The sequence below is a fragment of the Microcaecilia unicolor genome, chromosome 9 (genome assembly GCF_901765095.1).
Source record: "Microcaecilia unicolor chromosome 9, aMicUni1.1, whole genome shotgun sequence".
Classification (NCBI taxonomy): Eukaryota; Metazoa; Chordata; class Amphibia; order Gymnophiona; family Siphonopidae; genus Microcaecilia; species Microcaecilia unicolor.
Genome location: NC_044039.1, coordinates 221,364,451 through 221,382,097, shown reverse-complemented (window position 1 = coordinate 221,382,097; position 17,647 = coordinate 221,364,451). Strand labels below are relative to the sequence as shown.

The following is a 17,647-nucleotide window of genomic DNA, read 5'->3' as shown; positions in this document are numbered from 1 at the left end:
CGTCGAGGCACCGAGGTCTCGGTGTCGTCGAGCGGTGGACTCCCGCGCCGGCGGGGACGGAGCTCCCTCCATCGACGTCGACGGGGACTCCACCTGCGTGGCAGTCGAGACCGGCACCGCAAGCGGCGGCGGTGTCGACAGCCCCGGCGCCGGGCTAGAGCTCGCCGGCGCCACAGTCATCGGCACCGAGGGCGCAAGCACCCCCGGCGCCGGCACAGCCTGGCGCATCAGCCCTTCCAGGATCCCCGGAAGGATGGCTCTGAGGCACTCGTCCAGGCCCACTGCCGGGAAAGGCGGTGGGGCCGGTAAGGGTGTCGGTGCCGGAAGCTGCTGGGAGCCAGGAGACGGCACCGAGGTGCCGGAACCCCGACGCGTCGGTACCTCCACAACCGACGGAGACCTCTCCTCTCGACGATGACGCTTCGGCGTCGACTCCTCTTCGGGATGCACCGAGGGCGTCCGTTGACGACGCTTCTTATCCTTTTTTCGATGCACGTCACCGGCGCCGGAGGGCATGGAGGAGGAGGAGGTCGATCCCCCTCGGTCTCGAGGCACCGGGTCAGACAGGGGTCGGTCCCGTGGCTCACGAGCTGAGGGAGTGACCGGGGCCGACTGCCCACGCGGCCTCTCAACCCCACTCTCACCGGCGGACCGGCGGGCCAACGGGACCTGTTCTCCTGGGGTCGCTGCCATCGGTGCCGATGTCTCGGGCATCGATACCGGTACCGAAGAACCGGCCTTCGATACCGATGCCGTCGAGGTCGACGTCGAGGGGCCGGCGCAAGTTCCAAAAAGACGGTCCCGCAGAACTTGCCTCGCAACCTGAGTCCGTTTCCGGAGACCGAGACACAGAGCACACGACTTGAGATTGTGCTCCGGCCCGAGGCACTGGAGGCACCAAGCGTGGGTGTCGGTCTGTGAGATCGGCCGGCCGCAGCAACCACACTTTTTAAATCCACTCGGGACCTTCGAGGACATCGACGGAAAAATCGCGTCGGCGAAGTCAAAGTCGTCAATGGTGGCTAAAATCACACCACGAAAAAATAAACGACCGAGCGACCACTAGGCTGCAACGTGGCGTCCCCGCTGGAAGCGAGGGAAAAGGGGAGCGCGTGCTCTGCACGCGCCGAGATTTTCTTTTTTTTTTTTTTTTAAACAAGAAAAAAGGAAAACCGAACGGTAATCCGAAGCGAAGCGACGATCCGCGTAAACGCGGTCGAAAAATCCGGCGGCTGAAACAGAGAGAGTGGCAGAAGCACAACTCTCTCCAGTCGCGGAAAAAAAGGAACTGGCGGGAGCGGTCGCGCACGGGCGGGAAGACGGCCGCGCATGCGCGGTGGGCGTGCCCTGCGTGCCGACCGTCCCGCGAAGCTTCTTTCCGGTTGGTGGGGGCTGCCGCGGACGTCACCCATCAGTCGTGAGAACAAGCAGCCTGCTTGTCCTCGGAGAACAACACGTTCCACTGGGCTAGTCTCGCTACCTGAGTCCGCCATTGAAGCAGGGAACACAGACTGCAGTTCTGAGGGCGGTGCTCGGCCCCCAGACACTGAAGACACGACGAGTGTCGATCAGTGAGCGAGATAACCTGGGCGCACTGGGTGCACTTCTTGAAGCCGCTGGAAGGCTTCGATGTCATGGGCGGAAAAATCGCGCCGGCGAAATCAAAGTCCGAAATGACGGAAAAAGAGCACCAAAAAATTTGTAAGGGAGAAAATCTCGACCGAGGCCGAAAAGAGGCCTACCCCGACGACGAAAGAAAACTTATCGGGGCAAAAAGCTGGAAGTACGGGGAGGATTAACACGAAACCCGGGGGGGGGGGGGGGGTTCCGGAGCACTTCCCGACACTTGAAAGACTTTTCCGAAGAAAAAACACGTCAAAATAAATTTGGACGCGCGAGGTCGACTTTCCGGGGCTCGACACGGCGAAAACACGACCGTACCGAGTGCAGACAAAAGAAGACTGGCCGGCTCGAGCCGGTTTCGGGCGGGAAGACGGCCGCGCATGCGCGGTGCGCGCGGGCGCGCGAGGACTAGCAAAGGACTTTGCTAGAGAAGTTTCCGATTGGAGGGGCTGCCGTGGACGTCACCCATCAGTGAGAACAAGCAGCCTGCTTGTCCTCGGAGAAATTCCTTATAAACATAAACTGACAGAAATCACCAATGAAATCAAACTCAGCTTGAACATCATGGACTCATGGGCAAATGCATTTCAACTAAAACTCAAAAAGAAAAAACACAGTCTCAACCTCTCATCCTAATACAACGCAGACAACCCCACAAGTATAAACACCCCAGATTACACCCTCCTTATCTCAGACAGCCTGAAAAGCCAATATGGTAAAATGGGGGGGGGATAAGACACTACATATGTTAGTGATAGGAGGCAGTGCAAAAGTGGTCTTGAGACTCAAAGGTGAAGGGGAAAAATATGTAGAAGCTGATAAAGATAAAGGCGGAAGTGCTTAACAAATATTTCTATTCTGTGTTCACAACGGAAGGGCCAGGAGCAGGACTGCAGAAGACAAACACAAATAGGAATGAAGGGGTGATAGGTCACTGAGCGATTTTCAGAGGACTGTATGATGAGCTAGCTAAACAAAATGATGGACAAAGTGAAGGGGCCAGATGGCATACATCTAAGGGTATAGTGAAATTAGAAAATGTGCAGAGAAGGGCGACAAAAATGATAAAGGGGATGGGATGACTTCCCTATGAAGAAAGGCTAAAGTGCCAACGGCTCTTCAGCTTGGAGAAAAGACAGCTGAGGGGAGATATGATAGAGGTCTATAAAATGAGTGGAGTGGAAAGGGTAGAGGAGAAGCGTTTGTTTACTCTTTCCAAAAATACAAGGACTAGGGGGCATTCAATGAAGCTACAAAGTAGTAAATTTAAAACAAATCGGAGAAAATGTTTCTTCATTCAACGTGTAATTAAACTCTGGAATTCCTTGCCAGAGAATGTGGTAAAGGCGGTTAGCTTAGTGGGGTTTAAAAAAAGGTTTGGACGGCTTCCTAAAGGAAAAGTCCACAGACCACTATTAAAATGGACTTGGGGAAAACCCACAGTTTATTTCTGGGATAAGCAGTATAAAATGTTTTGTACTTTTGGGGGACTTTGCCAGATATTTGTGACCTGGATTGGCCACTGTTGGAAACAGGATGCTGGGCTTGATGGACTTTTGGTCTTTCCCAGCATGGCAATACTTATGTACTTATGACCTTTTCAATACTTCTCTAGAGCTGGGAGTGGTCCTGGAGAACTGCAGAAGAGCAGATGTGGTCCGTCTCCACAAAAGCAGAAGAGGAGGTTGGGAACTACAGGCTGATAAGCGACTCCTGTGGTAAGTAAATTAAATTAAACGCTTTTAAAACAGAGAACAGAAAGGTGTTTACAATCCAATGGATTACAGGACCTGAGACACCATTGTTTCACTAGGGACAGATCTTGGCAGACAAAATCTGATTAATTTCTTTGACTGGGTGACCAGAGAGTTGGATTGAGGGACAGCACTAGATGTGGTGAATTTAGATTTTACTAAATCAATACAACTCAGGTGTGGAAGCACACTTTCAACAAGGGAAAAAAAAGTCACAAAACATATGTGCTAAGTATCTCCACTCAAATATTTGCAAACGAACCTTTTCCGGAGATGGGAAGATGGTAGAACGAGAGGACATGAAATGAGATTGAAGGTGGGAAAGCACGGGGTACAAATGTAACTAAAATAAATAAAATAAAATTTCTACACAAAGCCATTCATAAAAGACATTACTTCATTCTTTTCACTTATCAACTTTCTCTCTTATGTTGTACAGCCAAAACCTCCCTGCTACTATATCTATTACCTCATGTTCTATTTCCTGAACTCCTGTTTACATAACATTCTAACTACAGTTATGTCTGTTAGTTTGGTCGGCCTTCACCTTTAACAACATCCATTGATCCATAACCGTGCTGCTATCTCTTCAGACCTTGGTGTGACCACACCTTTAGCACTATACATATCTCATCTCAAAAAGAATATTACAGGATTAGAAATGGTTCAGAGAAAGGCAACAAAACTAATAAAGGGGACATAGTAACATATAACATAGTAGATGACGGCAGAAAAAGACCTGCACGGTCCATCTAGTCTGCCCACGATAAACTCATGTGTATACCTTACCTTGATTTGTACCTGTCTTTTTCAGGGCACAGACCATATAAGTCTGTGCAGCAGTATTTCCCGCCTCCCAACCACCAGTCCCGCCTCCCATCACCGGCTCCGGCACAGACCCCATATAAGTCTGCCCTCCCCCATCCTAGCCTCTCAACAACCAACCCCTCTTCCCCCCGCCACCCAATTTCAGCTAAGCTTCTGTGGATCCATTCCTTCTGCACAGGATTCCTTTATGCATATCCCACGCATGCTTGAATTCCATTACCGTTTTCATCTCCACCACCTCCCGCGGGAGGGCATTCCAAGCGTTCACCACCCCTCTCCGTGAAGAAATACTTCCTGACATCTTTCCTGAGTCTGCCCCCCTTCAATCTCATTTCATGTCCTCTCGTTCTACCGCCTTCCCCTCTCCGGAAAGATTCGTTTGCGGATTAATACCTTTCAAATATTTGAACGTCTGTATCATATCACCCCTGTTCCTCCTTTCCTCCAGAGTATACATGTTCAGGTCAGCAAGTCTCTCTTCATACGTCTTGGAACGCAACTCCCATACCATCCTCGTAGCTTTTCTTTGTATCGCTTCCATTTTTTTAACATCCTTCGCAACATCTCCCTTATGAAGGGAGGTTAAACATGTTGGGGCTTTTCAGCTTGGCAACGACAACAGAGGGGATTCATCATGTCTGCTAGTGCAACTGAATTCTGAGCTGGCAACTTATTTCAACCTGGCAAAAGCCAACTCTGGAGGAGTAATTCTATAACAGGGCGCCTACAAAAATGTCAAAAGCCATACCTATTTTGTAAAGGCAACATTACCCCAGGGGACACTCAATGAAATTACATGGACATTAATAGGAGGAAATATTTTTTCACTCAAAGAATAGTTAAGCTATGGAACTCGCTGCTGGAGGATGTGGTAACAGTGGTTAGAGTATCTGGGTTCAAGTTCCTGGAGGAAAAGTCCATAGTCTGCTATTTAGACAGACATGGGGAAGCCACTGCTTGACCTGGGATTGGTATCATGGAAAGCTGCTACTATTTGCGTTTCTGAAAGGTACTTGTGACCTGGATTGGCCACTGCTGGAAGCAGAATACTAGGCTAGATGGACCACTGGTTTGATTCTACCCTCCTCTCCTCCTTCCTGTACACATTAATTGATTTGATTACTTTATTTTTTGTCTATTAGATTGTAAGCTCTTTGAGCAGGGACTGTCTTCCTTCTATGTTTGTACAGCGCTGCGTACGCCTTGTAGCGCTATAGAAATGCTAAATAGTAGTAGTAGTAGTACTTGCGACTATGTGCTTGAACTCTGGAAGCAGGTTTGTCTATGTGGGCACATACATACCTCACAACTCCGTTGCTTCCCTACCAAACACTACTTCTGGGAATGCTTATGCACAGACCATGCATGCTCTTGTCTGAACACATTTGTATACACATACTCCCAGGCAATTATTATATACCTATTTAGCGAATGTAAAATATGCTTTACACATGGAAAATGCTTTAGAAAATTCTTCCCAAATCCTGCTACAGAAAAGTTGCGCTTAACACACTTCTGCCAATGCTTACCTTTTGCTCTTCTCTTTCCGTTGCATTGTGGCATTTCTCAATTTTCCATGCTCTCAAAAAATCCCGCAGATAACCAAAGAGGGTGAGTATTCCATAGCCCATGTAGGTGAGTACAGCAACCAGCATAGGAGTTTCTTCAAATGCCTCATTAAACGGTCGCTTGTATAACCCTCCATTTTGCATAACATGATGATTCTACGGCAAAAACAAAGAACATTAGTTCTATAGAATAGCACGTTTTCAGTACTCATTTCTCCCACACCCCTTACATACCAATTGGCTGATGTTTATAAAAACAAGAAATAAACATAAAGGGAAAAGCCACATATTAAATTGCTGACCCATACATTGGAGCGGGTAGGGGGAGGGGAGGGAAGGGGTAGAAGTTAAATGGGTATGGTGGAGGGGGGGGAGGGGGGGGAATAAACTGCCAAAGTTTATTGAATGGCTTTATATACTTGTGTTCAGATAACATTTGTTCTATGAGTTAGTAAGATGTATTTGCCATGTTTGGTATGTAGACTCTGATATTTTAAAGACAACTATGTTGAGTTGTAAAGTGTTGGGAATTATGGTATTCATAAGGGGTGGCTGTTCGGTGGGGGGGGGGGGGGGTGGAGGGGAAGAAATCAAAAACTACTTAGTGATACTGGATCAATGGTTGGTATTATTGCTTTTGTATTCTCATTGAAAGGTTATTATAATTTTGTCTTTGCCAATAAAAATGATTTAAACATAAAAACAAGAAATAGAGCCAATGGTATATCATTTTTTTAAACATATTACATACATGTTCATGAATTGATGCTATGGGAAGCCAGGGAAGCCCAGGGCACTTCCAAGAAAAGGAAGAAGTTTATCTCCATCTGGACCAAGTACTTACAAAAGTATATCCCATAAAGCGAGAAGTGCAATATTAAATAAATTTTCCACATAGGGGAACATAAAGGTGGGAGAGGATAATGGCAACTAGAGTTCAGTAACACAACATAAGGCAGAGCACCTTAACCAACACCGTAGCATAAGAGTGAGTGGGAGATGTAACTGAATGGCTCATGAAGTGAAGGCGGAATATTTCATGATAAAGGGGGGAGGGGGGAAGGGGATGAAAGGGAGGGAGATATTAGATAAGGGGTTAACCGCGACACAAATACAAGTTATTATTCTTGGAAAGTGCAGATAGCGGATAATGTTTATGGTTGTTTATTGCTCTATTTTGATATAAGGATTAAGTTAAAGACAGTATTAAGGGGGGGAAGGGGGGGATTGGGAAGGAAACTGTAAATCAAATTTGATGATAATGACCGCGGATTAGTGTACATATGATTGACAAAGTTAAAACTGTTATGTACTTAATCAAATGATTGTGTTACTCTGTGGCATCATCAATAAAAACTTTGAAACATAAAAAAACATATTACATACATGAACCATCTCTGGAACACAGAACTTTGTACCAGAAAACATCAATGTCGAAAGTTTCTCACCAACAATGAGACAAACGACCTGCCCAGTCCATGATAGAGAAGGAAGCAAAAGCCAGGTTTCTGAACTCTAAATTGCTCTATAAAGGACACTAACCCTGCATTAATCAGATGGGTTGGGTTTGTGGCTGGAAAGGATGAATTAACCAGATCATGTTTTAGATTAAACAGTTTTTGTGGTCCCAAGGGCATACACTGCTCTCTGAGCCAGTTAACACATGCAGAAGTTATTCTAGAAACATTTTTCACAGACCTTGTGTAGCAATTGGTAGGCCGCTTGCCTTTTGCGCCTATGATCTGAGTATAAATCCCGAACTGGGATTGTCGTCAGATAGCCAGTTTCCAGTGAACTCAGCCCTCCACCTATTTTCAGTCAGTAAATGAAAAGGGAGGGGGACGTTAAGATGACTTGGGAAAGCAATGGCAAATTACCCGCTAACAGTCTGTCAAGAAACCATCACACAAGTAGTGGCACCCGCCCCCCCCCCCCCCCCCCCCCCCCCCCCTAAATAAGTCACTTGTGACTTGGTACTTGGAGGAGTACAGGAGTGGCCTAATGGACAGTACAATGGCCTTTGATCCCGGTGTCCTGGTTTCGATTCCCACTGCAGCTCCTTGTGACCTTGGGCAAGTCACTTAACCCTCCTTTGACTTGAGTGCAAAAGACTAGAGCTTATGTGTAATTGTTCTCTGCCTTGCACTTGATGGTCAAGCGGATTATACATTCCATTACCTTTAATCCTGCATACCAATTTAATTAGATTTGTGTTACAGAGTTAGACTGAGAGGTAATGACAGTCTCCAAACCTCAGAGAACTAAAAATTACTGGTATCATTAAGAAAGCTGTTTCTGCTGCTATGAAAAAAAAGGAGCTGTGATTAGTGCTTTCACAAAAGGTAGCCTGGCTTTCCTCAACTCTGGTACTATTTGTTCCTTATTCCCCATGCCAACAGAAGATGCGTTTTAACACCACACTCCCCAAATTACACAGAGATAAACTCCTGAGACACAGGTTCTATCACCTTCACCAATAGGCAGATGATCAAAAGCCCCATGCTGTTCCAAACAGCGTTCTAAAAATAGCGTTGGAACAGCACGGGGCTTTACCAGACCTATGATCAGAGATAATTGCATGCAAATTTAAGCACACAATTCTCTCTGATCGGGGCGGACAGTGGTGGGTGGGGATTTTAATCTTACCATAGACCCACTTTTAGATAATTCCGTACAACAGGTGCAATATGCAAAATGGGATAGAACTTTGTTTAAAAGTTTTATGGCACGGTGGGGTTTGGTGGACCTATGGCGCAAGACTCATGGTCAGGAGAGGGACTATACTTTCTTCTCTCCCAAGCGTAATACAATCTCCAGGACAGACCTGTGGTTGGGGGATGAACAGTTGGAATCAAAGAGAAGGATGGAAAAGTAAGAAGGTCCTGTTGAGACAAACGTAAAGGATGAGGTGGACAATAGGGAACAAGGTAAACAGAAAAACGACAGCTCCTGGCATTTGCGAAGTTTGTTAAGTCCAAAGAAGAAACTTGTAGGTGACACAGAAGGGAATTGGCAGCCAGTGACCAACTTTCAAAAGTGGGGCAACATGGTCATATTTCTTATGTCCTGTAATGAGTTTAACTGCAGTATTCTAAATGAGTTGTAATCTCTTGCACTCATGTTGAGTAAGATCCATATATAAAGCATTGCAACAGTCAAGTTTATTTATTTTAGTTGTTACATTTGTATCCCACATTTTCCCACTTATTTGTAGGTTCAATGTGGCTTACATAGTACCGGAGAGGCATTTGCAGACTCCGGTGTGAACAAATACAAAGTGATGTTGTGGTAAGATAAAGTTCGTGTGGCACAGCCACATTAGGGCATCGTATAACGGAAGAGTTTTGTTATGTCCATTACGCACTTTAGTTTTGTTGTGTTGCAGATATCATGCATTTATGTTGGATTGGCAGGGTATGCCTTTTTAAACAGTTTGGTTTTTAGTGTTTTCCGGACATTTAGATGATCGTACGTAGTTTTCAAGGCTTTTGGTATTGCGTTCCACAGTTGTGTGCTAATGTAGGAAAAACTGGATGCAAAGGTTGATTTGTATTTGAGTCCTCTGCAGCTTGGGTAGTGCAGATTTAGGTACATTCGTGTTGATTCGGATACGTTTCTAGTTGGTAGGTCGATCAAGTCTGTCATGTATCCCAGGGCTTCACCGTAGATAATTTTGTGAACCAGAGTGCAGATTTTGAAAGCAATGTGTTCTTTGATTGGGAGCCAGTATATTTTTTCGCGGAGGGGTTTTGCGCTTTCAAATCGCGTTTTTCCGAAGATAAGCCTAGCTGCCGTGTTTTGAGCGGTCTGAAGTTTCTTTAAGGTTTGTTCTTTACATCCCGAAAAGATTCCATTGCAGTAATCTTCATGGCTTAGTACCACTGATTGTACCAGGTTGCGAAATGTTTCCCTCTGGAAGAATTGCTTCAGGCATTTGAGATTCCACATTGAGTGGAACATTTTCTTTGTCGTGGATGTCACTTGGCTCCGTGTTAAGTAGCGGTCCATTGTAACGCTGAGGATTTTCAGGCTGTCTGACTGAGATAGGGAGGGTGTAATCTGGGGTGTTGATGATTGTGGGGTTGTCCGCGCTGTGTTGGGACAAGAGGATGAGACAGTGTGGTTTTTTTCTTTGTTGAGTTTTAGTTGCAATGCATTAGCCCAAGAGTCCAAGACGTACAAGCTGTTCTTGATTTCGTTGGTGATTTCTGTCAGGTTAGATTTATAAGGAATGTATATTGTGACATCGTCTGCATAGATGAAAGGGTTAAAGCCTTGGTTGGATAAGGCTAGTAGGGTCATCATTAGGTTGAAGAGAATCGGTGATAGTGGTGATCCTTGTGGTACTCCACAGTCTGCTTTCCACGGTGATATGTCTGAGTTTGATTTTACTTGATATGTTCTTGTGGTTAGGAAACCCTTGATCCAGCTAAGTATGTTTCCACCGATCCCGAACTTATCTAGTAATCTTATTAATATAGTATGGTTTACCATGTCGAATACACTAGACATGTCGAATTGGAGGAGGATGTTTTTGCCTATTGCTATTTCCTGCTTGAATTTGGCTAGAAGAGTGAGTAGTACTGTTTCTGTGCTGTGGAGGGGACGAAAACCTGATTGAGACTCGTGTAATATTGAGAATTTGTTTATACAGTCTGAGTTGTTTGGCTACCATGCTTTCCATCAGTTTGACTACCAATGGGATGGATACTACTGGACGGTAGTTAGTGATTTCATTTGTTTTTTTCTTGGTGTCTTTTGGTATCGGGGTGAGTAGGATGTTGTCGTTTTCCATAGGGAAGAGACCTTGTTGAAGCACGTAGTTCAGGTGGGATGTGAGGTCTGCTATGAAGCGGTCAGGGGCGGATTTCATTAGGTAGTTGGGACAGGTATTTAGTTTGCAGTGAGTGTTGGAGAACCTGCTTATTGCCTGTGTAACAGTATCGATGGTAAGGAGGGCGAAGTTTAACCAGGTTCGGTCGGCCGGGTATTCTCCAGTAGTTGGGTCCAACTCATTAAGGAAGTTTTCGATGTCAGTGTTGTCATGAGGTAGCGTGTTGCGTAGGTTTACAATTTTTTCATTGAAATACTTAGTTTGTTGTAGTCTGTATTCGTTGTAGTGACCAAGTTGGTGTCTAGGAGCTTGTTCACGAGTTGGTATAATTTCTTCGTGTCTTTGTAATCTGTCCCTATTTTAGTTTTATAGTATGATCTTTTGGTTCGTCTTATTGCGTATTTGTATTTTCTTTCTGATGTGTTGAGTGTGCGTTTGTCTTTTGATTTTTTTGCATGCTCGTTCGAGTTTCCTGGATTGTGTTTTTAGCTTTTTCAGTTCTTCGTTGTGAGATAAAGGAATGATTAAACCATTCTTTCAAATTTTCCTCCATTAAAACAGAACGACCAGGGGAACAAGATGGTGTCCAGGAAGGATGTTAGTCTCTGAGCTCTGGACCCAAGCTGAAATTTTCGGTGGAATTTAACATTACTTGCTGAAATTATGGTGAAAGGGAAGGGGAAAACGGGGGTGTCTACCCTCCTCTGGCCCTGTGAATTCCACTCCCCGTCAGCTGACGCTTGAAAGAGAAGGCGAGAGCTCTTGGTCTTAAAGCCAAGGATTCTTGCCTTAGGAGGGATGTATATACTGAAATATCCATGTAGATGCTTAGTAACAATTGAAAATGTAAGCTATGTATTTTTGGATCCCAAGAAATTGGTTGAATTTATAAAAGCCAAGGAGAAGGGAAATGTTCAACCCTGAATGTCCACATAGGAAATGTGCTGTATGTTCCTGCTAGTGGGCGAATAACGCTCTCCTCTTTGATTGATTGCTTTATTTCTTATGTTTTCTATATCTTGTTCCCCAATTATTGTGGTCAATATGTATATGATTTAAATATGGGTGAATAATATTTCTGTTTGTAAATTAATCTTTAATCCTACATTTATATATATATATGAATGTATTATTTAAAAAAATTATAAATAAATAAAACAGAGCGACCAGGCAAGGAAACACTGCGCTGAAACTATTGGCCCAGAGAGACTGCACTTATCACACTGAGCAGCATACAGAACCCCCCCCCCCCCCCCCCCCACACACACACATCTCAGCAGTAGTGCAGACAAAAAGACACAGGACTTTAGTTTTCCTGAGCTCTGGAAAAAAAAATCCTCCACTAGTCCAGGTCAGTTCCATCAGATGTCATCCACTTCTGTGTCCGATTCATCCTGCTTGTCAATGGAGAATTACAAGATCTTGGTAAAATGGAGAACTGGGCACCTAAATGGTAAGAAAAAAATGTGGTTTTACCTGCTAATTTTTTTTCCTCAAGTCCAACCACACCACTCCAGAATACATGGTTATGCCCTTCAGACAGCAAATAGAAAAAGACCTATGAGCTGCGAGTTCTACCTTATTTAAAAAGATAAAAGAAGATTGTACAATACCAGCTCTCCAGTATTCCTGCAACAAAATGTAGACCACAACTCACCTACCAACAATTTCTACAGAAGGAAGTAATCTAGAGTCCTGAACCAAAAGATGCATGCACCAAGACCCAGAGAATGCACTGGGTCCTCAGACATTTAATTAAGGGGGGGGGGGGGGGGGTGATGATCCAAGATGGCCTTGTAGAGGAAAGATGCTCTTGTAGCACACATCTAGAGCTCCACTGTAACCAGACCAAATTGAAATAGGTAACAGGAGGGAAAAAGTGCAGGAGCTTCCCCTAGCTATGAAGCAGATGACTCTAGAGCAATACCGTGTGTTTGCGGGACCAGAGAAAATTTCCCTATCAGCCTTGCATGCAACAGAAGTGTGAGGAAGCGTCGTTGAACCCCATTCACCCCCGCAACTCAGAAGCAGCTCATCTGACCGAGGGATCACAGGAATCGAACTTACTTGCAACGAATTTGGCTTCCCAAGCACAAAGGACAAATTAGTTCTTACCTACTAATTTGCTTTCCTTTAGTCCCTTCGGACCAGCCCAGAATGTGACTGATGGCTTGTGCATGCCTTCCAGCAGGTGGAGACCAATAACTTTACTAGAGAGATAGCCAATAAGAGTAGAGATAGAGTCAGTATTAGTGTCCCAAAGATTCTGTGCACCCTTTTAACTTGAGCAGCTAACAAGACTTAGTAAGCATGAGAATTTGCATCTTGCGCAATGTGCCAGAATTGGCTGCCTCTGTTATCGTTGGGCTTACAGTTGTTTTGGTTTTTTTCTTTTCCAAAACAAAGAAACTGCAAACGCACAAAGCAGCTCTTTAGAACAAAAAAACAAAAACAAAACACAAGGAGAAACATACCACATCTGATCAAACAGTAAGCGGGAAGGATCTGGGCCGATCTGGAGGGACTAAAGGAAAGAAAATTAGAAAATAAGAACTAATTTCTTCTTCCTTAGCCTCCCTCTGAACTGGCCCAGAACGTGACTGATAGGAAGTAACATAGCAGTATCTTCATGAGAGGAAACCTAGCAAGCCCACCGTGAGCACCGCTTCCTGACAACACTAAACATCCAATCTGTAATGTTTCGAAAAGGAATGCAAGGAGGACCAAGCGCTCTGCCCACGATGCAGCCTGCCCTCTGGTAGAATGTGCTTTCACCACGGTGGTATAGCTTTCCCTGAAAGAAGGTATGAGGCAATCATCTCCTTAAGCTACCGAGAAGTGGTTGGCTTAGACAACGCTAACCCTCTACAGGAACTTCCAAGCAACAAAAACAGACGATCCATCTGTCGGAATTCCTCTGTAGTTCTCAAATAGTGCTTCAAAACTCTCCAGACATCTAGACACCACTGATCCTCTGACCCAGAGGAAAAACCTAGCACAGGTACCACCACCGATTGGGACAAATGAAACCTTGAGACGATCTTAGGGAGAAAGGAAGGAACAGGGGGGCATAAGACCACTCGCTCCTTAGAAAAATCCAAAAATGGAGACCAACAGGAAAGAGCCTGCAACTCCAACGCTCTCCTGGCCGAGCTAATGGCTACCAAGAATACCACCTTGAGCGTCAAATCCTTGAGAATATAGTATGTCAAAGGTTCAAAGGGCGACTTAGAGAGAACCAAAATAACCAAATTAAAGGTCCCAAACAGGAAAGATGGTCCTAGAGGGAAGACAAATGAGACCCGCTCTGGGCAGAAACCGAGAGATATCTGAATGGCTAGCTAATGAATTCCCGTGAATGCGGCCCCGAAAACAAGACAGAGCAGCAATTTGTATTTTATGAGAAGCCAGAGCCAGGCCTTTATCAAACCTCCATTGTAAAAAATCCAAAACCTGTGCCACTGAAGCCCGAAACGGAGATATACATTCTGACCCCAAGCACCAAGCCTCGAACACTTGTCACATCCTGATACAATTCAGAGAGGCTGATCTACGCCACGACTGAAGCATAGTGGCCATCACCGCAGCTGAGTAACCCCTCTTCATCAACCACGCCCGCTCAAGAGCCAGGCTGCAAGACAAAAACAAGCTGGGGTCTGGATGAACCACCAGACCCTGGACCACGAGATCCTGAGACTCCAGAAGTTTGTGCGGAGAGCCAACAAGAAGGTGCTAGAGATCTGCATACCAAGGCCTGTGAGGCCAATCCGGCACCGCCAGGATTACTTGACCCTCAGAATCGCACATCCCAGCAGAGGCCAAGGAGGAAATGAATAAAGAAGCCTGGGAGGCCAATGATGAAGAAGAGCATCCATGCCCTTCACTTTGAGATCTCTTCCTTGACTTGAAAAATTAAGGCACTTTTGCATCGAGACTCAAGGCTAAGAGATCCATGATCAGAAGCCCCCAGTGAACTACAATTTCCTGAAAAGCAGATTTGCAGAAAGCCCATCCTCCCAAATCCAGAGTATTGCGACTGAGAAAGTCTGCCTGAACACTCGCCACTCCCACTATGTGAGACGAAAAGAGGGAGACTAGATGAAGTTCCACCCATGACATCAGTTGAGCCATCTCCAGTTCCAGCTGTCGACTCCTCGTCCTCCCATGCTGATTGACAAAAGCTACTGCTGTGGTGTTGTCTGAAAGGATGCAAACCTACTCGCCTACTAACAGCGAACGAAATGCTTCGAGCACCAACGAATTGAGATGGTTTCCAGAGGTTGATTGAGCAGGAAGTCTCTGGATTAGACCAAAGCCCTGCGCACACTGTCCCTGACAGTGAGCTCCCCAGCCCTGGAGGTTGGCATCTGTTATGACTACCACCCACTGTGGCGGTTCTAAAGGCATCCTCTTGGCCAGATTGGTCATGCAAAGACAACGGAGGAGGCTGCCGCGATCTTGAGCCTGCAGAGGCAACCTTTCCTGCAGGGAGTCCCCTCTGAAGCGACCATAATGCCAGAAGGGACTTCTGCAAAGATCTCATCGCGCCTCTATAGTCACCGTCATGGAGCCCAAAAATTTAAAGATAACCCTTGCACACGGCACAGACTTGTGAAGAAATTTTTAAATCCAAATCTGTTAACTTGAGAATTTAGGGCTGGGGGAGAAATACTTGACCCTGCAGAGTACCAACGATCACTCCCAAACAGTCCAGCGACTGAGACAGCACTAGGCAATTCTTTTGAAAGCTGACCATTCAACCGAGGGACTGTAGAAAGTGAACTACTTGAACCGTGATGTCCCAACTCTCATGATATGGCTTCGCCCTGATCAGCCAATCGTCCAAGGATGAAAATGCTCTCTCTCCTGACAGCCACCACGATGACCAACAGTAGCTTTTGTGAACATGCAGCAAGACCAAAAGGCAAGGCTCGAAATGCAAAATGCCTGCCTAACACCATGAAGCAAAGAAAACGCTGGTGCGGGATGTGCATACAGGTAGGCCTCCATCAAGTCCAGTGCGGTTAAGAACTCCCCAGACCGCACTGCCACAGTGACTGAATGCAGAGTATCCATGCGAAAACTGGAAACCCCAAGAGCCCGACTGACAACCTTGAGATCTAGAATCAGCCAAAATGATCCTTCTTTCTTTGGGACAAGAAAGTAAATGGAATAACGTCCTTGTCTGAGCTCTGAAGAGAGAATTGGACAAATAGCCTAAAGCTCTATGAGCCTTTTCAGAGTATCCCTGATCACGCCCACCGTGAGGAGAAATTGACAGGGAGACTCCAAGAAAGCATCTGGAAGATGCAGCGTGAACTCTAATGCATATCCGTCACAAATAACTGCTAGCACCCACTGATCTGAGTTAATCTGGGCCCACCTCCAATAGAACTGTTTTAAGTGAGCTCCCACAGGTATCAGAGGCTGGACCCACAAACCTTCATTGTGCAGGATAGGCAGTTGACAGAAAAGAGGCTCCTGCCTCTCTGTCGACCTCTGCGAAAGGACTGATTTCTCTGAAAGAACAGAGACCGCTGGATCGGAGTCACTCTGCCTGGCCTATACCAGCAAAAATCTCAACCCCAATTGCAGCCTGAAAACAGCCCGCGACCCGATGCCCTAGGCCTGTCTTCAGAAGTCGAGGCACCTTAGTATCTCCCAGACTGTGAACTAACTTGTCTAATTCTTCACCAAACAAAAAAGTGATCCCTTAAAGGGAAACCTACTGAGTTTAGACTTAGAGGCCGCATTTGCCAACCAACCTCGCAGCCAAAGAGAACGCCTTGCAGCAAACCCCAAGACCATTGCAGCCATAGTGCTGAGGAAGAACCGTGGCGTGGGCTTTTTTTTTCCCAAAACAAAACCAAGCTGCAAGGAAAAGAGCAGATGCCGCCTGTGGCGGACACAGAGCTGACTTGCTCATTCTCACCTAGAAACACTAGTGCTCAGGCCGTTTTTCTCTACTTTTTTTTTTTTTTTTTTTTAATAGCAGCTGCCTCTCTCAAAGCCTTAACACACTGTTCCACTGAAGAGGTGAAGGCTGGCTAACAACCTGCAGAGCCACTAAAGCAAGGATACCAAGAGAGGATGGTGGAGGGACCCAGCCACCCGAAGTAACACCCCCGACGCTGAGCGAGACTCCTGTGGATCTCAGCCTCCGGACATAACAAGAGACACCAGGGCACAGAACAGCAAAAGCACTCAAGTCAAAATTGAAAGAAGATAGTACTACTTTTTCTTTTAGTAAAGAAAGATAGAGACTGAAAGGGCTCACCACCTTCTACCTGCTGGAGACTGATAATACCAAGTCTAGATACAGTTAGCTAAGGCTCTTATTGGCTCTCTGTAGAGTCAGAGATCTCAGTCTCCACCTGCTGGAAGGTGTTCACAACCCATCAGTTGCATTCTGGGCAGGTCCAGAGGGACGCTAAGGATTGTATACTTGAGTGCTTCTCCTGCTACTGGTCGTCATATTCATTTACCTGCACCCTCACATACCCATCCATATCCCACCCCCACCCCCAAAAAGCCAGCTCACTGACCAAAGCTCAAGACAAGGACCATTTCAACTCTCAGCACCTTGGTAGACACCATCTCATCCCCTGCCTGATGCAGCAGATCACCAGTCCCCCACATCTGGTTGAGCTGGGAGTCTGTTCTCAAGTCCAAACAAAAGCAGGAAAATCACCACATCCATATGGGCTCAGTGAAACACCGACCACCATTTCCCACTGGACCTGGAAGTTAACACTTTCTGCATCTGACAGGGCCTAGAAGTACCAAAAGGCAGCAGGAGCACAAGGGAGAGAACTGTCATTGCAGCTGCCACCTGGTTGAAGATCAGAGCTACAGCCTCTTCCTGGTGATTGATGCCTTCACTGCTTGTAATAGCCTGAAAACTAGGAGACTGCTGGCACCAACATAGTGGTGGCAATGAAAGGATGGGGCTGGACTGGAGGTGTGACAGAGGACTGAAAAGGAAAGGAAATAGTTGAAAGTAGTACAGGAATGGTTGGAGGGAGAAATAAAAGAGGATG

General features: G+C 45.9%; 1 protein-coding gene across 2 annotated transcripts in view; it reads right to left on the bottom strand.

Annotated features, from left to right (window-relative positions):
• SPTLC2 (serine palmitoyltransferase long chain base subunit 2) overlaps positions 1-17,647 on the bottom strand; it is a 121,894-nt gene that overhangs the window by 98,310 nt on the left and 5,937 nt on the right. For both annotated transcript variants that reach the window (XR_003943300.1, XM_030213969.1), the window contains exon 2: positions 5,735-5,929. Coding sequence is in view for 1 of the 2 variants with exons in the window: in XM_030213969.1 (XP_030069829.1) it covers positions 5,735-5,929 (195 nt within the window). In the remaining variant the exon portion in view is untranslated. The remainder of the gene's footprint in view (positions 1-5,734; positions 5,930-17,647) is intronic.